Source organism: Rhinolophus ferrumequinum, chromosome 19 (genome assembly GCF_004115265.2).
Source record: "Rhinolophus ferrumequinum isolate MPI-CBG mRhiFer1 chromosome 19, mRhiFer1_v1.p, whole genome shotgun sequence".
Lineage (NCBI taxonomy): Eukaryota > Metazoa > Chordata > Mammalia > Chiroptera > Rhinolophidae > Rhinolophus > Rhinolophus ferrumequinum.
The window spans coordinates 26,217,705-26,245,486 of record NC_046302.1 but is presented as its reverse complement, the minus strand read 5'-3'; the positions used below and the strand labels follow the sequence as shown (position 1 = coordinate 26,245,486).

The window sequence follows — 27,782 nt, the reverse complement described above, 5'->3', positions numbered from 1 at the left end:
AATTACACAAAATAAGAATTTGTAAAATATATTTTATCAAAAGATCAGGAAACTTACCTACTCCCAACACTTTTTGGGGGTGGGAGTGGAGGGTGAGGATGGCACATATAAATAGGACTATTAATAATGTACTTACATCCTAGGACCAAGAATCCCATGATGAGTAGTCCAATGCCAGCAGGACCAAAATGTACATTATCGAAGGCACTGTCCCATGGTTTCAGCAGCTCTGGTTTACCATAAATATCTGTCTGGCCGATGCCATTGCCATTGCCATTGCCATTGCCATTGCCATTGCCATTGCCATTGCCATTGCCTTCTGGGTTGATAGTAACATGAGGCTCATAGATATCATTGTCATTTGTGGTAGTAATTAAATCTCCATTATTGTTGTTATCTGTACCAGTTCCATGCTCCTCCCATCCGGAACCTTCAAGGTTGATATTAACTGTACCAGTACAAGTTCTTTGAAGAGCATCTGTAACAAGGTTCAAAGTGGAAGAAATATTTTATACATTTAGTGTAATAATTGTTGGACAATACAAAACAAGTTTCTTTTTTCATCAATACTTAGGTCAACGTTTTCATTCCCATCAACTCAGTAACTTTGAAATCCATGACTTGTCCATGACTCAGTTTTGAAATCAAACCACTATGGATATTAGGGCCCTTGAAAAGCTGTTTCATGTGTTGAGAAGCATAAACGGGAACCACATTATGTAATGGGCAGTGGTGTGTTATAAGCCTCAGTGGAGCCATTCCTAGACTATTTTTTGTACACTTTATATATTAGAGCTAAATTTTTTTGTTGTTTTTTTACTGTCTTTCTTCTTAAGTTCTGTTTATTCTTTTCCTTTTATGGGCTGACAGAACCAACAGATTTTGAGCATGTTGGTAAGTCATTTCTATAAAAATCTCCTAGTTATAAAGCAGCATATCCCCAAACTTACAACCAATAGTTCCAATAACTCATAGATGAGGGAACTGGCACTACTGGAGGTGGAGGGGAAATCTTCATATCAATAAGAAGGTGAAACACTTTTGTTTCACAAGCAGATATTACAAATTTACTTTCTTCTTGTCCTTCAAAGTTTAAATAAGTTGTTGTGTTCATTTACTAAACACAAGTGTGGGGACATTTGTTATTTTTTTCAACTTAATGTCTCCAAACTTGCTGTTCGTGTCATCTAACCGACCAACCAACCAACCAACCAACCAACCAACCAACTGACTAGTATTTCAGAAGAGTAGATTGATTTTGAGCACATTTGATACAAAAGGTCATACATCAAAATACATCTACGTTTAGATCAGCAGGTGCCTGGGGCTCAAATGGAGCAGTGATTACAAAAGGGCACAAGGGAACTCTTTGCGGTGTTCTAGATCTTGTTTGTGGCAGTGTACATATGGATGTATACATCTGTCAAAACTCATCAAGTGTACAATTAAAAAGGATGCATTTATTATCTGTAAATTATACCTCAATGAAGTTGAATCACAAATACATTTGAACCTACACTTGTGTCCTTATCTTGTAACAAAATTGGTCCATTAAAAGCTATCAAATACTCAGGTATTCTATAACAATTTAACAAACAATAGTATATGATAGGTGATTAAAAAAGATATTTTTAAATGAGAAAAGTTGCTCAGACCAATATTAAAAACACATTGCTGCAATCCTTCACATTTGATAAAATCAGTCATATTTCACATGCTGATTAAATGAATGGAAGCTACTTGTATTTGTAATTTGTATGCTGTTGCTCTAACTTCTCTACTAAGTGGTCTTGAAAGGGATTTATTCATCACATCTGCCCTATTTACTTTCCACAGGATTTGAATACGAAAATCCATGGTTAGGAATTGCTCACTGCAGAAAATCCACAATACTGAAAGTTCTGGGTGTGATATTTTCTTTTTCAGAGATAAGATTTCCAAAGTTTAGCATCCAGTATGTAGGAAAGTTCCTTCACCAACTTATGCTATTAGGCTAGAAATTTGTCATAACTCTGAGGCTCTGGCTAGACTTTGGTGGTCATAATAATTCTTGCTATAGTGTAGGAATGACGTTGATGGAACATTATCCTTTCCTGTAGCCCTTACAATGATTTATTTGTGGTTATCTCTAAAGCAATTTTAAAAAAATTCCATGGTAACCTTTTTTTTCCTGGTATCTTTCCTCCCACTTTATTGAGATACTATAATTGATATGCAACATTGTGTAAATTTAAGGTGTACAATGTGTTGATTTGATATACTTGTATATTGCAACAAGGTTACCACTTGTAGTGTTAGCTAACATTTCCATCAAATCACACAGCTTTCATTTGTTTTCTGTGGTGAGAACATTTAAGACCTACTTTCTTGGCAACTTTCAAGCATATAATAGAGTATCGTTATCTACAATCACAATGCTGTGCTTTAGAACCCTAGAATTAATTGATATAGTAACTAGAAGTTCACTTTTTCACCAACATCTCCCCATTTCCCCTCCCCCACCGCCCTTTTTCTGCTATTTTAAATGCTTTTGAATGCATGTAGGTTGTTATTTAATATTTTGAACATTTATTCTTTTAAATATTTTGCAACCCATATTTATGAAGCTAAGTTTGCAGCAAAAGTCATTATGGCATATCTTTTATTTTGAAAGAAAATGTGATTTATTTTTCAAATTATAAACACACTTCACTATTCCTGTCTATAAACTCAGGTGATCTAAAGCTAAGTATATTTTGTCCAACTGCATGGGAACAAAAGTAACAATATTTATGTGCCTACTATGGCACTTTACATGTATATAATTTTCTCAACAACTTTTTGAATTATTATTACAATCAACATTATTATCATTACTAGTAATACTATTGCATTATTTCTTTACATTGTAAGTCATTGGATGTTATACATCATTTGAAATGTATAGAATTATATAAAGCAAAACCCATTTCTTTTCAGCTCAGCTATGCTGATTCTATTGTTATGACTATTCTTATGTTAATCATCATATGTAATATTTACCCCAGAAGTTTGCATTTTTTATGACAAAAAGCATGCTCACTATTTGCCATAAGCCTAACAATTTCATAAGCCACGTTTGAAATTTCTTTTCATGTATCCATTTAAGCTTAATGGCGGTTGTAAGAAAAGGAGTAAACTAGCAATTGCTTAAAATAATTTCAGTACAGGATCAAAATAAGCTTTATCTGTAGAAGGAATCAACATTTCTATTTGCAATATATATTTTTAAAGCTACATTTATTTTGACTAGAAAAGAATAGTATAATTTGGTAAAAATTCTGAATTGTTGAATGACTTTAAAGAAATGCAATTTTATTTTATTTTTTAAATCTGTAAATCAAGTGGAAATTGTCAACCCCTTTTTAGGATAACTGAAAGAGACAAAAAAAGAGAGAGAGAGGGAGAAGGAAAAAGGGAGAGGAGGAAAAAGAAGGGAGGAAGAGGAACCAAAGCAGCAAGTATCGCTTTGTAGACTTAGCCTCGAGGAACTTTCCTTCTTTAGTGACCAGCCTAATGTAATTTTATTGGTTTTGAAAAGTAATACAAGCATGCTATCTCCAAATTGTTTATACAAAAGTTTTACATAAACTTTCCAAAGATTATGTAAAGTTAACATGGCTTATCACCTGCCTACGATTTGAAAATAATTTTACAATACATACAATTAAAATTTTTCTATTGACATTAAGAACTAACTTTTATTAAATGTCAGCACTCTTCTAAGTTTTTTACATATAATAACTCCTTAAATATTTCTAAATCCATAATATTATTGTTCCATTTTACCGGAGAGAAGACTGAAAGATTAAATTACTTCTCTAAAATCCCATACCTAGTAAAAGATGGTACAAGATACTAATCCAGTCACACTCCAGAGTTCATAGTCTCATCCACTAAATTATGCTGGCTTTCATAACATTAAAGATATGGTTCTATAATGCCGAATATGTTTTGCACAGTTTGTTGGAAAAAGGGTTACTTCAAAATACAATGATTAAAATTTTAAGTTCTGAGTATATACTGGGTTGCCAAAAAATGTACACATTTTAAGAAATGTTATCTATGTATTACTTTTCGAAGTTGAATTGAATTATGGTAGCAATGTGTAGTATGGCATTTGTTCAAAAGATGGCATTAATCAAATGAATGCTAGCGTCATTCATTGTATTACAATTTTAATACAGGTTTTTCCTTTCTTAAAATGTGTATATATCTTTTGGCACCCTCTGTATATTGCTGTTTCTAATTCTATTCTCTTACCAAAGAAATGTGTGTATGTGTATATATATTATATATATATATAATCTTCCTCTAGAAGGTAAAAAGTTAAATTCATTTCTTACCATCTATAGATAGAATTGTTCCTTGGTATTTTCCACCAAGCATTTTAACTTGTTCCATGGTAACTTTATTTCTCAAAGAAATTGCTCCTGTTCTTGAGTCAATAATGAGCAGGTCAGCTGGATTATTTCCCATTACATATCTGTATTTGAAAGATAACAGTACAAATTAATGTCAGCTATCTAAAAAGAAGAGAGAAGAGATTCTATTCATAAAACATATGTTTCCAGTCAGCAGTTACTTTCCCTGCATGTAGTTTTCAGTTATTAGAGAATTTTTTTTTCTTTCAGTGCAGTCTCAGCTGTTTGAGGACATTCAGTAATAGATAAAGATTTAAGTTTAAGAAAAAAGAATGACTGAGCAGCCATTTCTGACAGAATGTCTCTTATGCCTACTTGGATGTCAGAATAACCCTTTGATGCTAGCAGTTTCATTTTCATTTGAGTTTGGCAGCATCAGAACTATCTTTGAAGACCAAGACCCTAGAACTTCCTGGGCTGCTCCTAATTCTAAACTATTTTGTTACCAAAGAAGTCACTTCTCCTCATCAGCTTGGCCATCATCCCTTTCTTGTGTCCACTCCCCCTCCCCATGTACATAATGACTTTACAGGACCTCTTTTGAAAACCAAACTACAAATGCCCTTGCCTTGTGCTTCTGTCCTATTTTCTGTTCCCCTTTCTCTCCTCATCTTGACTTAGATTTGCCCCCCTCATTTACATTTGTTAAAGAAATACTAGTTAGATAACTCTCTGTCTCAGGCATTGTGTTAAACTTAGGGAATAGAACTTTCAGAGGAGACAGGGGTGGGGAGTGATCTGCCCTCAGGGAATTCACATCTTCGGGGTACAAGGTGGTTTATCAGCAATGGTGGTACAGTGTGATAAGAGTTATAACAGAAATACGTAGTGTGAGAAGGATACAGAGGAAGAAGTTTTAAAATTCCTTTGTGAGGTCTTTCTCCCACTGCTTTTCTTGATCACAAGCACATGTGTAAAATACATGTCTACAAATACACAGGTTTTTTTTATGGTTAAGTAGAAATATTTGAATATGCAGTTTAAAAAAACTACATAGCATAATTTTTCCTTAATATAACGTATTTTTCATATCAAAGTTATTATTGACCTATATGAAGTGCTGATTTAGGAAAGAAAGTAACTGACAAATCTAAGACTTCAAACTGGGTGAATTTGCAATGGGAAAACCAGTCCATAAAATCTTCCAAGGTGAAAACCTTGATATTGGTCATCAGGTCAATAACATATATAAACACAGAGTGTCAAACTTTCAAGATACAATATTTTCACATTTTACATCTTTACGTTTTGCACAATTTTATGTTTTCTTAAGCACTCTAAGTAACAATTCAGTAGTTAGTACTTTTTATGATTAAACGATAGCTTCAAAAATAATGAAAAATATTTTAATTCAGATACTTAAAATTTCTAAAAAGAACATATGTACTTAAGTTCAATATGTGGCAAAAATTAGTTAGAAAATGTCAGTCTTACCTAACAGTTGTTGAAGCACCACCTGTGTCCTGATCAGTAGCTTTAAATTCTCCCACTTTATAATTTTGTCCCATATTACTAGTTACTACAAATGTCTTTGAACCTGGACGGAACACTGGACCTTCAATTACATTTGACACAGCCACGGAGATTGCACTCGCCGTGACTTGATATTGAGACATAATTGAATGATGAAATTCAGCTTTATTTTTAACACCAATACTAAGTTGCAGATTCTTCATCTCTTCATAATCTAGAGGCTAGGAAATACAGAGTGAAATAGTTTTACTCCAAGAAGAAAACAATTCCAGAAGAAAGATAAATCCTTTGATAACAGGCAAAAAAATTCTTATACCTCTTTGTTTAATTAAATATAAATACATATACACGATCTATTATTACTTTATCTTTAATTCAATACAAAGACATAAAAATATAGTATGAAAAAATCTAATTGTCCTAGATCTTTTGTTGAAAAAGTTGAAAATGCATGACATGAGATCTAGTTGTCCACCAAATTAAAAACTTAAAATAATATAGATAGTCAATCCTTGCATTTTGTAGTACAAAGACAGTTTACGTTAGCTTCTATCATGTCATGTTTTTTAGAAAGTAGCTCTGTTTATATAAAGTATGGGCCAGATACATTTGTAGGTTCAATCTTTTGACTGATTTTATCCATAAAGAACTATTTAGAAGAAATTTTACTTCTGTAAATATGACTTCTTTGAATAGGTCAGGTATTAGAATGTAGTATATAAATAACAAAAAGAAATCCTTAATTTTTTTCAACATATTCTGGTAAAAAATTTTATCTTGTAAAATAATCAAGTAGTCATTTCATTATAAAAGATGGTGTCAATGTCCACTATTCGTAAAATCCACAAATAACTATTCATTATGCCCATACCAAATACATTTTTCTAAATTTTCACATAGAGTAATTTAGTATATGTGCTGCCGAAGGGAGCACTAACATAGAGTAATTTAGATGACCATGAGTTCATACATTGAATTCTCCACTTAGCTAAAAATTTCAATCTTTGCTCTAATGTTGACTTTATTTGCAATTCCAAGAATGTCTATAAAATCATGTACACATATGCACTACACACAAACACATGTATGTATTACATACATATAATCATAACAAAGGAACTAATGTATATCTGGGAGGAAAATCAACATCATTCCCATTTTACAGAGAGAGATATTGAGGATAGATTGATTAATTTTCTAAAGTAATATAGTAGTTTGTGGTGAAATAGATTAGGACTCAGTTTCCCAAGCATGGAATCCTAGGTAGTACAGTGGAAAGAATATTGGCTTAATAGCTAGAGAAATGTAGGGTTGAATGTCAGTTGTTCCATTTGCTAGCTACGAGAACTTAAGCAGGTTACATCCTCTCTCTGACCTCAATGTGTTTACCTGCAATATGGGCATATAACCTAATTAATAGGGATGCTGTGAGGAATAAAGTGTGTTCACATGGCTTCAGTAAATGGAAGCTATAGGACACTTTACAAAGACATGAGACAAATGGTCATACATTCTTATGGGGACAGAATTCCTATTTCCTAGGGCTAATCTGAAGGAAAGAAATACTTAAAAAGAGATTAATTTTACTATGAAAATACATATTGCATGCATCACGTACAATCCATGTAAGGCTTTTGCAAATTTAAAAAATAGACTAAATTTACATCTTGCAGCACAGGGTGAATCCTTCAATGTTAGCTCCCTAAGACTCAGACATTTTTTCCCCTCACATCTCAGGGGAAATTCTACTGCAGGTGAATGTGGTAGATCATTAATATTAGGGGGACACAGGAGAACTCTATTGACTTGGTCCAAATATGTAGTGTATTTATGTAATACACGTAATAAACTTTGGTCAGCAGCCACGGTGAGATGGGAATGTAATAATTCTGCAGTTACAGTAATTTAACCCTAATTTTATACAAAACACATTGGAGGAATAAAGAACTTTCAGTTTATGTGATGAATATTTTTAGTGAATAATATTTGACCTACAATGTTGACATGGACACATTTTTTAAAAGCCATGTTAAATTTGCTTTAAAAAATATTCTTCAAACATCTAAAACAAAACCTTAAGTACCAATCATACTGTGTTGCAAGCATACAATAAGATTCATGTTTAAAAATTCTTTCAACTCAGATGATCTGTGAGGGAGTTCTGTATTGATAGAAAAGAGTTTCAAATTAAAATTCAATGCCTGTTTTCATGAAATGATATAAGCAGAAAAACTCCATATCATATATCATTTTGAAGAACAGTAATTTTTATTCTTTCACCTACTTAAGTTTGTGAAATGTTAACATCATTTTGAGATTGACATTTTGAAAAAGACCAAGGAAACAACAATATTTAGGATAATTATATCATACCTTAATAACTCTTAAAATCCCCACATTTGTTCTTTCATTCATTTGTATGTCAAACCAATTTCCCTCATTTCCAGAGATAAAGAAGATTACTGCCATCCAGTTAGCTGAGTACTGTTCATCCAAATCAATTACTCTAATCTGGAGCAAGTCTGAATATAGAGCATTTTCATCAATAGTTACGGAATACTGAAAAAAAGAAGTAAGAAAATCTTAACAAACTGTGTGAGTGAGAGAAGAACTATACTAGACTTATACTGAATGCTTATAGTTATTCATTGTTTAGAAAAGAGATTTGTTTATAATCTCACTTTTCATTGTTCAAATATTTTTTCCTTATGCATTGTACAAACAAGCACAAGATAAAGTGTGGGTTGTATGTGACTAATGATAACATATACATCTGTAAGTAGAATTGTTTAAACAAGCTTTAGAATGTGATGAATTTAAAGTTATTAATTTCAAAGACAAATACTTACTGTAGGCAGTTCCGTGTATGGGATGTTATCATTGACATCAAGGATTTTAATACTGCAATCACAGTCTGCTGACAGACCATCTGACCCGCCATCTCGGTCTGAGCCTCTTACAGCAAGAGAATACTGGCTATATTGCTAAAAAAATACACATTACAAACAATATCACAGTTCACATAGACAGTCCTTATTCTGTCTGATGCAAAGTTCTTTTAAAATGTTGGCTGAATATTTACATAAATTTATGGTGGAAATAGGGGTAACACAGATGATTGAAAAGCCACAAAGATCACCTGAATCAATATGGAAGTCACCACTTCTAGTCCCCAAAGCGCTTATCCAGCCTCTTAAAAGAAGCAACTTTCTGTAAAGGCCTCATTCATTATCATATGCTCAGGATTTGAAAACATATATAAAGGGTAAATCACATCAAAATGATCAGGAGGAGAGAGATTAAGGTTTACCAGGGATTTTGGCATGAAAATTCTATAACTTAAGTAATCAGCCCTAAATGCACAAAAAGAATAAAGAGATAGCAAATGGTTGTGGCAGTGGAATTATTGATGATCTATCTTTGATTCTACTAAATCGTGCTTAAATTTTTAGAAGCTGGTAAAAGCTATGAATCTTTTCCCAGACAAATGCATACTTGCATCCTCATTCAAAATTGTAGGTATAATCTTAGAGGATTCATAGTTAAAGACATCTTGAGGTCTCTCCATGGACCCCAGGTTAAGAATGTTGGGTGGTTTCCCAGTGACTGCAGAGTTCTTTTACTTTCTAGAGCTCTTCACCATTAAAACTTTTTTGACATTAAAGGAATTTCACTGAGTTCTTTAAGAAAGCTTGAGAAAGAGCTAACTAGTCAATTTCCTCTGGTGGTAATTTTCAAACAGACAAAAAAACGATATAGGTAACCTGGAAACTGATGACAGTTGAATCATTAAAAAATGTAAAAATAATCTGATTTATCCTAGACCTCCATAGGAATCATTAACGGGGAGACTGTCATTTTTAAATAACTATCATGATTAAAAGAAAATTTAATTCAGTATCAATTAGAAAATAAAACTTTCTTATATCCCTAAAATACATACAGGTTAGCTATATTCTATCAATATTAAAAAATAATGAAAAATATAATATTTTTAAATTAAATTGTGGGACCACATGTCAGGATAGAAACCATGTAATGCTGATTCTAATTTGCTAACAATCACTACGTTCTTATTTGTAAATGAAAAGATTGATGAGGATGTTACTGAATTTCTATCTATCATTCTGATCCTGTAATTCATTTCCCAAAATAATCAGTGGGCTGTCAGTAGGTGCGACAAAGGAAGAAAAAAGATATCTATTGTCAAATGAGCTTAGGATACACTGGGTTAAAGAATGATAAACAAGTTTCTTAGCCAGTACAAATTTTTGGAGCTTCTACCATGTTCACATGCATTGTGACTCACCAAGATGGAGGATATAATAGCAAATGTTTCTTAAATTTGTTTCAGTAAAAAACTCATTTTTAAAAAATGAAGCTTTTGCCTCTCCCTTATGCATATTTTTATGTACTCTCAGAATATAGTTTTCTTAATCTGAGGCAAATCTGAAGTAAAAAAAGGAAAAATGACAGTATAAAATGTATTGAAGAAATCCCCATTTTTTCATTTTAAAGAGTTCTTACATCATTACCATTATGTGAAAAGGCTATGTAATTAAAATTTTTAAAGATTGTTTCCTTCTTCTTTTTCTTTCTTAGGTTGTCCTACTTTTAAAATCAGTTCCTATAAGACTAACAACAAACACATTCACAGAAAAAGAAATTACCTCTCTGTCTAAAAAATTATTCATTGTTCGGATTTCTCCAGTGTATCTGTTGATAATAAACATGGGTGAATCAGAAGGTTCTTGGCTTGTGATCTTGAAGGCTATTTTTGAGTTCAAATTATTTGGTTCATCTGCATCAGTAGCATTGAGTCTCATCACCAGGGTATCTAGAAATCAAGGAATATTGATTGCAAGTGGACAGTTTTCATTTTTGTTATAGTATAGTTTGTTGCTTTTCCAACGAAGTATTAAGGTTAGTTGGTCTCATTATGATGTGCTCTCTACCGTTTTTCTTTCTACTTCTTCAACATACTAATATCTTAGCTACTTTCTCTACCTTTGCATTGACAAAAAGATCACATTTTACCAAGAACCTAGATGTTGCTGATAAAAAACAAACAAACGTTTTATTCTGCCTTTCCATTTCTTATTCTAGTATAATTCTCTCTCTCTCTCTCTGTTTTTTTTTAAGGCTGCTGTGTTTAAACAAAATGAATTTAAGGCCAGACCAACTCTTTCCCAATTATAGCACTTTCTACATGATCTTGGCCTCAGTTTTCATGTCTGTGAGGGGATGATAATAGTACTGTCCTCATTGAGTTCATGAGAGAATTAAACAGCTTAATGAGAGAAAATTATGTAGCGTTCATACTGAATAGTGCACACACAATAAATATATATATTACCGTTGTGTTTTGTATGACTCCTACTGAAGTGCTAGGTAATTAGTAAGTTTAGAGAAATGCTTGTTTAACTACATACTTTGTCCTATCCCTCATCCTTTCCATTTATCTTATAAGCAGTTTTGATAAAGGACGCTAGAGAATGTGAAAAGCAGCCAATATTCATAAACAAGAATTTCCCTCTACACTCAAACTATTTTAAGCACAATTTGTGTCTTATAGCCACAAATGCACCAGAGTATCTCCCATCTCTCTCTCTCTCCCTCCTTCACTATCTCTCTCACTGTGTATTTATTTCAGCACCACTTCAAAAAAGTTCTCAATAGGCAATTAATTAATTAATTATGGTACATCCATACAAAGAATCTGATACAACTGTTAAGAGGAATGAAAAAAAATCTATATTTCCTAAGATGGAAATATGTGAAAAACATATTTAAATAAAAGTCCACATTGTGGATTAGCATGTAGAAAAGGGTCCCATTTATTTCCAAAGACATGTTTATATATGTTTATATAATTAAGAACATATGTACCTAAGTAACTAATGATAGTGCTTGCCTCTGAAGAGAAAAAAATCAACAAATTTCTATTCCATTTTCACTTTTCATATTGTGTGAATATTTTCAGAAAACATTTTTAGAATGATATTTTTAAAAGGTCAAAATATAGGTATAGTATTTTAATGAAGAAAAGTAAAATATAAGGATTTTTTGAATTTATAAGAAATTATACCACTTAAAGATTGAAAGTAACCATGGTAAGTTGAAGTTTTGAATTCAAATAAAAAAATGATCTCTGCTGTTTTTAATATATTTAGGACAATTTTCAATAGTGTGCTAAGCAGCTAATATACTATCACTTCCAGTGACTGAATATTTGGCAGTTAAAATGTTGCCATTTGCAGTAATCCATAAGGAGACCATTACTCCTTTAAATTGTCGAAGCTCTTTCAGGTAAACACTCTATCTAGTTATAGGTTTCTAGTGCCCCTCAACTAGCACCACGAGACAATCAGCTTTAAAAGTGCATGGTGGGCCAAAGGATTAGGTTTATAAACATTTGAAATATATAAAATCAGTGACTTGACTAAAAAGCAAACAAAACCTATATTTATTAAATCGTATATAAGAAAGGGAAACTATTGTTTTGCATTTATTTGCTGTCAACAAAAGCTCTTGAAGATTATGGCCACAAAACAGATTGCCTGGAAGTGATTTCTATGAGTGACTTTAAGTAAATTTACTAATAATTGTCACCCCAATAAACTTTAATTAACACAAAATTGAAAAAAGAAGAAAAAAGCAGTATGAACAGAAGTGGGTAAGATTGCCCTTCAAAGCCATCCGGCGGAAAGGCTAAATGCTCGCACTGCCCCTGCCACCACTGTGCAAAGTCCTTTTGGAATTTCTCCTTAGGAATCCACTACAGAGCTGGTGTATGAGTTACACAAGAAAATTCTTTTCATTGCATTGGCGTTGCTCCTTGTGTATGATGGATTGGAGCTGCTTCCACAGTTGAAGGGAAAGCCATTATGGAGAATTCCTCACACATTTCTCTTTTGCATGCTTTTCTATGATTATCTCTCACATTTGGGATGTAGTATATTGACATAGTTTAGCCTCTAGTTGCCTGGCTGTTCAGAATGATCTGGAAACCAGAATATTCTTGTTTACTTAAAGTTGAATACTTACTTGCGTTAGAATTTTCTTCTATTTGTCCTAGAAAAGTAGTCATAGAAAATACTGGAGGGTTGTCATTTATATCCAAAACCCTGACTCTGAGCTCAAGAGGCCTCTCTAAGTCTTGGCCCTGTGAATTCAGAGCCTGGCAATAGATCTAAGAGAGAAAAGAGGAATAATTAGATGGTGCAACACATGTTAAGTTCTTACTTTTTGAGTACTATACTAGGTACTGTGGGTAACTAAAAGAAAAATAAGACATTTATTTCCTACTAGAGTGTAAGTACAAGCACTGCTTATAATCAATAAGTGGAGGCAAAAACAAATTCAAAATACCATTTGAGAAAAGATAACATGATCAGTTACAAAAGGAAGAACAAAAAAAATACTGTGACTTCATAGGAGGACGTAATGATTGAGATGGACTTTGAAAGAGAATTTCAACAGGCAGAGGTGGCAATTGTCTGGTTTTCTAAGCACAAGGATTCATGTAAGGAAAGCAACAGAATAAAGAAAATGCATTGTTTGAAGTTAGGAATAGGGACCAATGGGAGCTTGAGGCTGCGGTAAAGATTAGTCACATAGAGGTTTCAAAGAAATATAGCATTCATAAGCGAGGTGGTGGTTATATGGGTTGTTTGCATAATTAATATTATTATTATTAGAAGTGTACATAAGTATAATGTAAAAAAAGTACTTTTATCTATTTGGTATATTTCATATAAAAATGCATTGTGTTTCAAGAAAAGCTAATAGGCTGGCATGCTGATTTAGAGAGTTTTGGTGGGAAACATTGTGGGAAATAGGCAAGAATATAGATTAAGAACAGAAGAGTAAGGAATTAAAATAGTTTGAGGAATACAGACAAGCAGTCTGAGTGAAAACAGCACGCATAGATTACTATTTGAAGGTATTTTTGGATATGGATTAATAGGGTTTTAATAGAAAAGGTTACAAGATTAAGGAAGATTTTATTTCTTAATTTTTAATGTTAAATATTAACAAGTGTTGACCATGATGGAAGCGATCAACAGAGCAAGCAGAAAAGGCAAGAAAAAGCAAAGTTGATAGACTAAGGTTCTCGAAGAACCAGGTAATTATGGGACAATGGAAATCTCTTGAGATAAACTGGAAAAAAAACAGAAAATTTATCTTCCTTTTGGATTTAATGTAGAACACTTCTGAGCTTGAGGAGAGAGAATTAATTGTAGGAGCTTGTGAGGGGCTTTGGATCTTTCAATGAAGTTCGTCAGGAGGTCATCTGCTTAAGGTGGAAAATGAAGAGTTTGAAGAGTGAACATACTTAAGCTTTGTCACAGCTACTATAAAGAATAGATTAAGATTCAGTTGAGGAAGTGAAGTCTTTTCACAGCACATTCTGTGCTCAGGAGAGCTTGAGTAATATATATTTATAATAAAGTAGGTTAACTCAGAAAAGTCTCCCATAGTAGTTACAGAATCATCACTGCATTGGAGTGAGAGGAAAGCGACTCAACTGAATTTAAGTAAAGGAAGTAAAAGTTGAGTACTTGCCCTTCCAATTACTTTAGCTTGCCACTTGGGGCCAGACCAGAGGTTAGCATTTTTGCAGTTTTGCACTTAAGCAAAACAAGCCTTTGTCTTCCAGTCTTCTCTGTGTGTCTTTTCGGTCATTGGCTGCTCATGAATTAAGAGACAACCAAAAGTACCTAATCCCGAGACTCTTGAAATCAAATCAAGTATGATCTGAGCTTAAGACATTCCAAAAATAATGTAGGCCTGACCCTATATATCGCCATGGCACCCACTTACAATGAAAAACGGTGTGACTTCTCGATCAACTATGGATGTTATGTTAATTTCACCAGTTTTTTGATTAATAATGAAGACTCCATAAGGTGGTTTATCAATTCCTACTCCAGAGATGCGGTATGTAACTTGCTGGTTTTTAGCACAGTCTGAATGAATCTGCAGAAAGAGCATAAATAAAAATATTACAGGGAGTAAATAAAGTCTGCTATGTTTGATATATGATAGCTGTTTTTCTTGAGAATTGTTGAATGTGCTGTCCTTGTTGTTTTGGGGGAAATTCTGAAAATAGAGAAGTATTTTCCTAGGAAAGTGGAGTAGTTACAGCTCTAGCATTTTCAACGATAACTGACAGTGTAATACAAGAAATTCAATATGTATTTCTACCAACTTAGAAAAAAGTAAAATATCACCCTAATAAATTTAAGTCTATGCAATCATCATTCATGCATGCATTAATTCATGCAATATTTACAATATGATTGTATTATTTTCAGGCTGTATGTTACACGAGGTCTGGAGCAGGGAACCCCTTGCCTGCTTAAGGAGTTGGCCAATGCTGTCATTACGTAACATTGATCTTCCAATTCAAAACTTTTTTAAAATGTGGTTTTAGAAGATCTAAGTGGATTTATGTAGGCAACAAGAGATAGCAGACTCTATGTAGAAGCTCTTAATTCTGAACATGGGGAGAATGTATTAGCAGAAAAGCAAGGAAACCACTTCAAATAAATGGTTACAGGAACCAGGACTCATTTCTTGAAATAAACTGTTGTATGGGGAATGTCTCTGTGTATATCTATGTGAAAATGTGTGTGTTTGTATGTGTGTGTGTACATATATATTTTGTATTTGAGTGAATCTGTGTGTATGGATGTGTTTCTGAGTGTGTATGTGTGTGTGTGTGTACAAAGGAATATAGGAAAAAGAATATGAAAGGGTACATCGAATATTCATAAACAAGACAAAAGTAGGAATTTAATTCTAATAGTTTATGAGGCAGAAAGAGCACACATTGAAACAGTTCCTGTGAATGTGCTGAATGTTAAATTTATTATTTAAATCACTAAATTTTTAAAATCTAGAGTTTGGGTTAATGCATATTAATATGTAGTAATTTCACCAGTGAGGTGAGTCAATGTTTAATTGTTTACCTGAGTGCCTAAATTTCTTAGTTTATCCTTTTAATGGCTTCAATTTTCATCATCTGAATAACTATAGTTCTGTATCATAACTTCTCAGTGAGATATATTCATAAAATATTTAAAAGACAGATTCTATTTAAACTTTAACTCCACCCATTTTGATTTTCAATTTTGTGTTTTGGAGTTGATGCTTACTTTGGCGATTGGGTTCCTCTTTGAGTTGTCTTCACCTTCACGACAGGCTGCAGCGAACTTGATCCATTCACGTTTTTGCCTTCTGATTGAATGCCACTTGATGGTGCCATTTTTAGTGTTATAATCTCTTACCTTGAGTGGGCAGGGTAAAGTAATTGTATCTATTAATTTTTATTCATAATTCATTCCACTGAAGAATTTGGAGGAGGGAGTAATTGTAATATCAGGAAGAAAGGATGTTTAATTAAGGAAATTGATAATTTTCATACTCTATTGATTTCAGCATAACATTAACTTTACTTGTAAGGATGACTTTTTTGGGGAGGGGATATGTTGTTACTTCCGAACCATTTTCTTTTGTTTTCAATTTTAAGAAATAGATTTACTATATGTTACCTGGATTCGAAATTCACTGTTAATTTCCACCACCACCTATAAAAAAATAAGATAAACATAAGTTAATATTTAATGAAATATTTTACAATTCATGTTATCAAATCATATAAAAAATCAAAGAAATCTGAGTCATTACAATTATTTTCTCAGTCTAAACAAGTGGATCTGGTTTATCTCTCAGGTCTGATGATGATGCTAAGGATTCCTTTCCTTTCAGTTTTTACTTTTCAATTTGCTCTTCTTATTATTACTTTTGTTTTTTAAACCACCTTTTCATTCTTAGCCTATGTAGATACTTGTAATCATATGAGCTAGGACATTTGAAGCTAGAACCCAGTGGTTATGAAGGTTGGAAACGGGTTCTGTTAGAAAATCTTGTGCCTGAAGAGCTGGAGATACTCTGATGCTGTTCAGTGATGTTCAACAATAAGTTATGATATGAAAAGTTTTGACCATAGATTTAGCATCTGAATAGCCACAGATAGAAATAGAAAAAAAAAAGTTTTGGAGTGAAGAAAGGATATGAAACAGAAAGTATCTGAAAGCTTCAAAATATTCGCTTCTTCACATTACAATTCTAAATGGATGATTTTCTAGTATTCTTGAAAATCTTAAGATGATAAATTTTTTCACCTGCTTTGAAATATGAAAACAAAATGTTCTGAAAGAAAAGCAAATAATTTCCTCTGTAAAAATGAGCTCACGTTTGATGTTTTATTGTTAGAACTAAACAAAATAGATGCTATAAATGCATCCTTTCATAGCAAGGAGAAGAAATTGCAGGAGTGTAGGGACAAATTGCTGGGTAAGCAACTTCCATTAGTCTTCCTCCTGCATTAAGTAAGTGAGCTAGTCAGGAAGAGCTCTGCTTAGTTTCAGCTCTGACCTTGATCTTTACATATGATTTAACTGTAATATCAGGATAATTTAACTTATTTTTCTCTAAAAACCAAAGGCATTTCTAAAAACACAGACACGAATGTGCTAAGTTTAATGTATCAGTCTACTTAAAACATAAAATATCTCCCTAAAAAATTAGGTGTGGGTTTGAAGGCTAGTTTGAATATATTAAGTTTTCAATTTTAGAATTAATTAAATATGGTATAAATATTTAGTTATTTCTCCCTACATAAGACATTTTTAACTTCTATTTGAATTTCCTTTTCTGAATTGCAAAGTATGAAAGTTGTTATCACAATCAGGCTTTATCTGTATTACTGATAAAAGAAAAATATAGTTTGCATTTTAAAAAATACTAATAGTAGTAATTTCAAAATATAATAAATTACTTTTTATAGTTTTAATTTCACCATTAAATTGAAAATAAAATTTCAGTGTCCAAGTACATAGTTTTTAAAAATTGCTATAATTGATAATTCAAGAAAATATGTATTTATGATTAATATGAGTAGTTTCAAGAGATAATATTTTTATTATAGGAGTTATATACTCATGGTATATATTTAATGTTAATCATTATCATTACCACCGTAACAATTCACTGAATGATAACTAAGCATTAGACAACAGGTTTAGAGAAACTCATGCATTCAATTTTCACAACTACCTGTGGTCAATACTATAATTATCTTCATTTTGTAGCTGAGGAAACTGATGTTTGGATATTAATTTATGGCTAAATACAATCCAATACAATTCATCCTAATCTTGTGCTTGAGGTGTGGATTTTATAACAACGTAAAAGATATCCTATTTTAAGTTAATTATGAAGTAAAATATACTTCAAAGAACTGACATTACAACTTTGAGAATTCAAAGAATTTTGATTTTCATCTAATCTCATATTATCCTTGTGATCAGGACATCCTTGTGTTAGTATATCCTTGTGTTAGTATATATGATACTAACAACAAGAATAATAGTCATGCTGGAGGAAGAGGAAAGAAAAGTAAATGGCCCAAGTGGTTTGGACAAGTAACTGGAAGGTTACTATAGAGTCCCTGTTGGGTGCAGAACTGAAATGATGTTAATGCAGATGTGTACTTCTTGCTACTTGTGAACTCATAAGCACTTACTCCTCTCATTTCTGGGTGTGGGATGGTGGTGTGGAGATACCTTATTTGTCTGTTTGGAAGCCATTTCTTCATAGCTACAGAATTGTGTGTTCATGTGTTATCTGTCTTGCACTTCCCTTACCACACTGAAGTGTCAGTGCCTGCTGTTTGTTTTGGAGAACTATGCCAAATGACTAACCTTCCAACCATATGAAGCTGGGTCATTCTTTTTCCCATGAGAGCCAACTTAGGCAGAAGACCAAGTAGGTTTCACCATAGTGTCAGGCTCTCAATTGGAATAGTAATTAAAAAACTGCCAAGTATGCTTAAAAATATGTTGTGTTGACATAACCGTATTGTCTTTTGCTCAGCGTCCAGAATAAACTTTGAAACAAAGTCACTCTTTGACTTTCGAAGGCAAAACAAGGAGATAAAAAGAGCACTTGGTAGAGTCAGAACACTCTCAATGTACTTCCTAAATTCTCTGAGCTTTAGTTTTGTCATTCGTAAAACGACAGGAGTTGACTAAATTATATAGTTACCTTTCCCATTCTAACACCAAATCCTTGTGTACAGTAGGAAAATATTGAAGTTTGTTGATTATGGGAAAGGCATGATAAAATTGTGGATTTCGACAACAGTGATGGGAGTGGCGGGAAAAGGCAGCAATTATAGGCCACAAGCAGTTGAGTTTCTGCATCAAATTAGTCCAGGGATGAGAAGGAGTTGACCTGGAGCAGTGGCAGTGGGAACAGACTGGGAAAAATCAAGGGAGAGACACTACACGGTTGAAATTGACAGGGCTTGAGAACAAATGGGATGTGGGAGTGAAGAGAGGAAAGAATATCAGGGGCAAGGCAGAAGCAGAAGTTAGCAGGTTAGAACATATCAAGTTTAAGATGCCAGAGAAATGACTGGTAGAGATGTTCAGCGATTTGAAATATGTGTCAGACCATGAGCAATAGTTCAGGCATGAGACATAGATCTGAGGGACATCTGCTCAGACAGAATGGTTGAAATCATGGGAGAATTTGAAATCCCTAAAGTATTGAATACAGCAAAGAAACACCCTGTGGCTGAGGATGAAACTAGGGGAATTCCTACATTTATATGACTAGGAACAATGACAGTGAACAAGAAACAAAGAAAGAGATAGAAAAGAAGTGGCCAAAGAAATAAGAGAAAAATAAAATGCAATGTCACAGATATGAGAGAAAGGGAGAATGGAAAGACATATGGTATAAACTAGTGTTGGATATGATATTAAAAGAAAAACGGAGCAGAGTGAGTTGTGAGGAAATCCTGAGGTTTTCTGTGACCTCAACTGAAAGGAGAATGATTTCAGTTGGATGGAATAAGCGCTTCCTGACGGCCAGGGATTGGGGAATAAGATGGAGGGGAAGAGGACATAAAGATGCCACGTTTTTGAAAAATTTGGTGATATAAGGAAAAGAAGTGTTAGTAGAATTAGATGTAGCATCCAAGTAGATATTTGGGGAGAGGAAGACGTGGATTTTTGAAGGTGGAGAAAGGGGAGAGTAGGATGTTCTGATTTGAAACAGGAGAGGTTGAGAAAGTACTTGATGAAGATGTGAGGGAGAGAGCAGGAGGGAATACGCGGAAAGAAAGGACTTTAGAGACAGAGGGTGAGGAAGAGAGGAAGGATGGAGATTAAAATCAATGGATTAGGAAAGGGAAGGAGGACATTGTTCTGAATGATCTGGACCTCGTCCCTAGAGCAAGGGAAAGGTTATTCTCTGGTAATTAGAAGAGTAGTTTGGATTCCGAAATAAGTTGGAAATTCGAGGCTGTGATGGAGATTCATTTCAAGATGAATACAGGAGTATTCATTAAATACATCTCAGCTATCTTGCCCACTGGATCTGGACATTGGGGTAAGTCACTTAGCCATTCTTTGCCTCTGTGTCCTCATCTGTATATAAGACTAAAGCCCTTTGGAATCCAAAAATTCTAAGAAAGCAGTGAATAATTCACTTGAAGTGCATCCTCAATGAGTTGTCTCTTTATTGTAGAAGCCAATCCACATATTAAAAAAAAAAAAGAAAAGCTACAGGACAAAAAATTCTATGCTAATTTTAATAATTCTCTAATTATACTCATTTTTAGTTCTTTTCTTTGGATATTGAGTTTTACATTTCTTTGCATATAATAAAAATGGTCTTGAAAGTAGTAATAAATAATTTTTACAAGGAAAACCTCTTCCATTTAATAACTGAGGTGAACTTCCACAGTCACTTGGCAGTTTTGCTAAGCATCAAATTCTAATGTATTTGATCCCTTTTACCCTCATCTACCACTCACCTCTGGGTGGTGAGCACACAATGTGATATATAGATGATGTATTGCAGAATTGCACACCTGCAACCTACGTAACTTTACTAACAATTGTCACCCCAGTAAACTTTAATTACAAAAAGTAAAACATGCAACATAAAAGAAAAAAATTCTAATGTATTTAACTATTACATACGTCACAAGGGTGAACTTGAGACAAAACTAAAATATAATAATTTGCTTCTTTTTAAAAAAGTTCCTTTTTTGTCTTTCCTTTATATTACTTGGACAAAAGCTATCAGTCTGGAGTTGAATTCCTGATTGGTTGATTTGTCTTCTTTTTTCATTGATTGATTTATTTGTTTGGCAAATACCTGCCTAATATGTATTGTGTGGCTCCAAGGCTGGATTAAGCCTTTTAAAGGGCTTAAACCCTGAAAATATTATGGTAAGCCTTACATGAAATGTAAAGTAAATGTAATACTACACCATAAAAATAAGTGTTAGGCAGACTTAACGTGATTATTTTCATGTTTAATACCTTGACAATTTTTGGAATGTGTGGGGGAAGACAAATATAAACTATCCAAAAATCCTTTTCTGATGCTTCTACTTTGTGTGATTAGACATTTGTTGAGTAATTTTGCACCGGTACAAAGCACTATGATGGATACAAGTAAATGAGACACAGAACCTGCCCTCACATAACTTATAGTCAAGTATTTTATGAGCAACAGGCAACCATTGATTTGTAGGGATGTGGTTTTTCTTTAGATAAGTGTAAAAGACTCTTTTTTCATAGACCGGTTCTCATAGGGGCATAGATCAGCAGCCAATGGCATTTAAACTACTTTGACCTGCTTAAGTCCATTAAAGGAATTTGCATGCAAAACATAACCAGCAAGGGTGGTATGACCCAGCACTCTGTAAAAGTGTTACCTCATTGATGGGAGCACAGTAAGATTTGCTGCAATGCCGAGCATGCCTGCTGCTTATATGTTAGGCAATGCTGTTAGGACATGGGGATATTCAGCAACAATGGCCTCGAAGAATGTATAGTGAAGAAAGAGTTATCAGAAATGAAGGGCTTTGTGTATAGACAAGGGTGTGATTTTTCTAAATTCATGAGCCTTGTTAAATAGGTGAATCTTGTCCCTCAGGGGCCAAGCTTTCAGATTGAGCAAGACAGCATTTCCCAGTGCTGTAGGTTTTTCTATATCTAAATCTGGCATGGCAAAATGATTTTACTCTGCGGCAACTAAAATTAATTTAATGATGATCAATTTGTACTCTCTATTTTAATTAGAGTAAAAGAAGATGCTGGTTCTAAATCTGTAGTGAAATATGCAGTTAACAACACCATATAAAGGGAAATGACTTTGCTTAAATACAATTTATAAATTTTACTGACCAGGGGAATGGAAATACTGCTTCCATTTTCTATAGAATATTTTACTGAAATTATAATATTTATAATCTATATTACTATAACAGGTTCTCAAGAAAGCATACAGAATCCCTTCTTTCGCTTGTCTTCTGTTTAGCCTATAGTAGTTTGTTAGTCCTTCCCTTGCTTCAGGCATTAGTGGACCCAATTATGAGAATTTAAGATGTTTGGTTCAAATAATTTGATGGACTATGTAATAAAGTATATATTATTTTCTGTGTATTTTAGCTTGAATGCTGAGAAAATACTCTGACAAATGTTTGCTTATATACCAAATAATTTCAGTTAAGTTCAAACTGTGGAGTTACTTTATCAGGTGGTCAGAGGGGTTTGTTTGTTTTTATTTTTTTAAAGAAAATATGGAATGAGAGGAAGCTAGACTGATGTAATGAACTAAAGAAATTGGATCATTCTTGGTACTAGATAAAGATAGGTTTATATGAGTTCTTTGCTGTAAAAGTTGGCCTAGATAGAAAAGACACCTTGAGATTTATTGTACTGATTTAAGTTGACTAGTTGGACCTGACAAAATTGCAAGTAATTATTAGAAATCATTGCAACTATAAAAATTCTCCTGGTTCTATTTTGCTTTCCCATAGTGACCATGCCATTCCTTATACCACTGCTACAACCATTCTCAGAGATTTCTGATATCGAATGCATAGATAACATCGTTCTCTGTTGTACCTCCCCCCCTTACACTAATTTCATGAAAATAAAAACAAAGAAAAATAAATGCAGAATCAGTAACATTTATTTGGCTTGCTGTGTTATAACAGGTGTAAGCTAGTGTCTGTCCAGGAGACTTGTCTAAATAATGGAATAGTCATGTGGCAATCTTGGTCTCTGTGAGAGCAGGTTCTTCATCTTTATTCTCCCCAATCTGGGCCTCGAATTTGAACAAGGTCTAAAACCTTCAGATATATTGAGCAGACTATACAACATACAAATAGATGGCCACCCAGCTCCCAAATGGATTTACCTTAAAGATACTACCAGTTTAAGTATCTTAAAGGTCTTTTTGACCTTTAAGAATTGTCCAAATATGCTCCCTACTATACATTTTCACTTATATCGACTTTGGGCAGAGAATCTAAAGACTTTACATGGGTTTGTTTGTTTGTTTGGTGAAAGTAAACATTCACAGTGAGGATAGCAGAAAGGTAAGTGGAATAATTTGCTATCGTGGTGGTTAATTTTCAGAAAAAAATAGTATTTTAAAGCACAAATAGACTGCATAACTCCAAAGGACATTTATCCAAATCATCTGGTAAAATCAGGAGTAAAAATAAATTATGATTTTCCAAACCTTAAAAAGTGAAATGTTTTATAAAAAAAGTTATGATAATGTAAAAATGAAACATTTTAATCATAGAACAAATTCTTTGAGACATAATTTTCATAAGGCATATGAGAAACTTGTTATTGATTCGAAAGTAAAATATGGCAACAAACAAACAATCCACACAAAACAAAACCTATCCAAAAACAGAAAATAAAATACAAATGCCCAGAAACCTCTCTACAAAGAGAGAGAAAGTGCAATAAGCATACATGATTTTGATAAAAAGATACATTTTACTAAAGAATGACTAATTAGAAAGTGGCTGATTAAAGGGATTGTATAGGATGTAATTAATTAAAAATAATCATAAAAATAATGAAATAAGGTATCCTATAGATTCAGTGAAAATACGTAAGCATCAGAATGAACTTTAATCAATTGTAACTAAAATAAGCTTTAATGCATCAACTTTATATGAAATTAAAAATAAAAGTGTTTGTTTATTTCATGACAGACAAATACTCTTATGTTCAGATGACATACTGTATAATGCTTATTAATCCCTGCCACATCGCAAGTTATAATATCAATTGATCCTAAAGACCCATTAAAAAGTCCATGGAATAGGGCTCATGTTTAAAGGGTAGCTTGGAACTAAAGCTACCAGCTTATATGATGCTCATTTATAAGTAAATCCACTGGTAATGACCTCTCTTAATTAATAAACTGAATTCAAACTAACCAACATACCACATATCAAAGATCTAAGTTGTTATTATAGAAACCCAACAATCCAGTTCCAAAATTAAGCAAGTAGAAACAAATATGAACCACAGCACTATATCCTGCCAAATTGGATCGTGATTTAACTGGCATTTGTCTCTTTGGATTATATTAACCTTACTGTGAGACTACAATTTTAATATTTTTGACATAAGTGAAATTGATGCAACACATTGGCGCTGCACTTAGTTTTATCTCTAAAAAGAGAACTAATAACGTGTAAGGGGGACAATGATAAAACATTTCATTACATTTGTCTGACATCAACGTACAACTTGCATATCAGTCATCACTGATTTTCCATTAGTAAGGACGAGTATTGTAATAATTATACTTACTTTTTAATTATAGCCATTCCTTCACCTACTATGTTATTTATAAATCTCCCATACTGCCATTTTTTTAAATAAAAAAATATCATTTTAAATAAAATCATAGTTTAGCAGTGCGGGGCTTTCCGTATTAGTGGATCCCAACCACATAAGAAAACAATGAGATTATTTGGATAGTGAGGCCAATCACAAACTGCTGTGATTTTAATTTTAGGGATCCTATTTGTATATTTTAAAAACTACAGTGAACCTACCAGCAAAGATACCAAAAGAATGAAAAAAAATATTTAGGTTAAAAAAATCAGGACACACCTGTAATATTACTTTAAAAGCCCACCTGCAAAAGGGAATCTGAACAGCAAAGTGCTATTAAATAGTGATATGACTTTTTCATATTCAATCTTTTCCCAGCATGACTTAACAATGACTTCGATTTCACAGATGTGATATGATGAGTTGACACTTATGCCTTAATATGATCTTGAGTCTTCAATTAAAGAGAGAAACACTATTTAAACATGTAGTTCATAAAAATTACCTCGTCATTAACATAAACTTTTAATGGGTTTAGATTAGAAATAACAAGAAATGACATTTTCTAAAATGTTCTCACTTTACAACGAGAATGATCGTGGAGGATTTTCAACAGAATCCACTTACCAGAAAAATGAACAGCACTGCAGCTGTTATAAAGAAGTGCCACTTCATCGCTGCTGGGTTCTCTTACATCCAGGACCAAGGGAGTGTTGTTTGTTCTTCTCTGTTCTTTTTCTTTCCCCCACTCAGCTGGTGTCTGATTAAAATAATTTCTCAGTAGATGTTCTTACATGCAGGCTTTGAGGTGTTTCTGCCTTCTCTGGGAGAAGGACCGAAGGTACGTATAACCAGTCTAGATCCCCACCCTAAAAACTTGGGCTGGTCTCACTAAAATGCTTGACAAGATCATCATTGCTCCCAGGTAAAAGCTTAGGGACACACCCTGCTTCCAGCTGAAAGGTAACTCTCTGTAGGGCATGGAAGATTTACTCCTTTTCTGAAGGTTTTTAGTGGCAGGTGTTTAAAAAGATCAGAAGTATGGAGAATTATACAATTGATAAGGGCTTTTCACCCTGTGCTTTATTCACAGGTTGTTTAACTTCTTTGCATATTAAAAAGGCAAGTGTAGTCTGGATGCTCATATTATTCAGAGGATTATCCGGCCTATGCTCATAGCCAGACACTCAGGTCACAGTAGAAAATTATAAACTTTCCATTTCAGTGGATGTTAGGAAATTGTCATTTTCAAAGTGTCCTTTGAGAGACAGAAAATTTGCCAATGTTAAGAATGAGGATTTTTAAAAAAGTATTAATTCAAACAAGCAAAACTATGATACTTACAATTATAAGGTCCTCTGCATGTCACAGTTCCCTTTAAGTGACCAGTCTAAGTCTGAGGAAGTCTCTATTGTTTTCTCTAAATGAATATCTTCTCTTCCCCAACTAATTTTCTCTCTTTAAAGTTCTGCCCTTTTCAAGTGCAGTAATTTTTTTTTAATGTCGCTAAGTCCGATTAAAAGGAAACAATCCAAATCTCCAATTAAAATCCTGTTGCTAATTTATAAAAATGAGAATCAGTGCCTGAAATACTAATGGAACACAGAAAGCTACTCTTCAGGTGAGGTGGGTTAAAAGTCAGCGATGATTCCCAAGCACAGAGCCAAGAATCTGTATAGTGAGCCAATTAGAACATGGGGAATACATTGAAGAAACTGCTGCCCACACATGCAAATGGGAAACTGAGCAGCCCTGAGGTTTGTGAAAATAATTAGTGACTCTTACAAGGCATCATTTGCTAGTGTTCTTGGGATATGCTGTCTTCACCTCGCAATGTCTAGAGTAAATATAATGAGTGGCAGGAAGACTATGGAGTTTGAAATGGCATTTTGAAACAAAAGACCTATTGGATAAGAAGTTGATTATGGCCAAAAAGTTGCCAAAAATATCCCAAAAAGGAAGGATATCTCTGAGGGCAGAGCTTCTACGGAATGCTTTCATTTCACTGTGGGTGTGTGGCAAAGAGGGCTGGCTACTCAACAGCGGTTTAAAATTCCATACTATTCATCGTGGAGGTAAGGAGGTAGGCTTCCTATATTTACTTGCAGTGAATATGAATGTGTATAGTAGGAACCGGCTGATATGAATAAATAAAATGAAATAAGATGGTCAGGCCAAATTTCTCATTGGTTGAGTAAAATAGAGAGTGTTGACCTATGACTTAATCTGAATAATATATTCGTAGTAAGATTGTATGACCATGAATGACTGAAGACTCACTGGACACCAGAGAAGGAAAAAATCTACTCTTGCATCTTTCCAGTGGCAAGTGAGTGCTTTATCCACTTTGAATTCTGGGCATGGCACTAGGGTGTGCACAGGCCCTCGTCACCCATTTAATGACTCTCCCCCAAGCCCAACCTTGGCTCCACCCCAATTCAACGTCCTGCTCCAACAATCCCAACCGACTAGAGCATGTATAAGGCAGCCACCTCTCTAGCACCTTTCTGAGCGGAGGTGTGGCTGAACCCCAAGGTTGTAGAGCAGTGGCTATCTTGACCATCACATGAGAACTAGTGACGTTAAACACAAGTGGGAAAGGGAGTTGATGAATCACCTCTCCTCCTCCTTTACCTCTTTCCCTGCTGTTTTCTCTTGCCTACTCATTTTAATGTTCTCAGTGCAGCGTTGTGGAATGTGGAAATGTTCTCTATCCGTGCTATCCAATATTATAGCCACTAACCGTATGTGGCTATTGAGCATTTGAAATGTGGCTGCCATGATTAGAGAACTGAATTTTTAACTTTTTTTGATTTTAATTAATTTAAATTTAAATAACCACATGCGGCCAGTGGTATTGCACAGTGCTTTTCTCTTCTATCTCATTCTGTGCTTTAACTTTTTCTATTCTTTATAAATTCAATTCCTTTTCTCAATTGAGGGAATTCTAGCTTTGCTCCAGTTTCCAATCAGCACCTTTTGGTTCCCTTTTCTTTATGTACTCCTATTATCTCTGTTGGTCCAATCCTTTTTCCTGACTCTTTACTGATCCTATTTCCCAATGCTAGTGAGTTAGGATACTTTAAAAGATAGGCAACACAAACCCCTCCATATTGTG

The 27,782-nt window shown here is 33.7% G+C and overlaps 2 protein-coding genes across 3 annotated transcripts in view; one reads left to right on the top strand and one right to left on the bottom strand.

The window, feature by feature from the left end:
* The window catches only part of DSG1 (desmoglein 1), a 38,477-nt gene extending 12,203 nt beyond the window's left edge, over positions 1 to 26,274 (bottom strand). The window contains exons 1-12 of one of the 2 annotated variants that reach the window (XM_033087306.1): positions 26,009 to 26,274; positions 25,292 to 25,424; positions 16,475 to 16,510; positions 16,079 to 16,210; positions 14,742 to 14,897; positions 12,963 to 13,107; positions 10,586 to 10,752; positions 8,765 to 8,899; positions 8,289 to 8,474; positions 5,877 to 6,136; positions 4,365 to 4,504; positions 137 to 478 (exon numbers count right to left, since the gene is read on the bottom strand). In XM_033087306.1, coding sequence (XP_032943197.1) covers positions 137 to 478; positions 4,365 to 4,504; positions 5,877 to 6,136; positions 8,289 to 8,474; positions 8,765 to 8,899; positions 10,586 to 10,752; positions 12,963 to 13,107; positions 14,742 to 14,897; positions 16,079 to 16,210; positions 16,475 to 16,510; positions 25,292 to 25,339 — 1,747 coding nt within the window. In that variant the 5' untranslated portion in view covers positions 25,340 to 25,424; positions 26,009 to 26,274. Of the gene's footprint in view, positions 1 to 136; positions 479 to 4,364; positions 4,505 to 5,876; positions 6,137 to 8,288; positions 8,475 to 8,764; positions 8,900 to 10,585; positions 10,753 to 12,962; positions 13,108 to 14,741; positions 14,898 to 16,078; positions 16,211 to 16,474; positions 16,511 to 25,291; positions 25,923 to 26,008 lie in introns of both variants that reach the window. The other variant, XM_033087305.1, reaches the window with a different exon arrangement.
* The window catches only part of DSC1 (desmocollin 1), a 309,329-nt gene that overhangs the window by 134,473 nt on the left and 147,074 nt on the right, over positions 1 to 27,782 (top strand). The gene's annotated exons all lie outside the window — the stretch shown is intronic.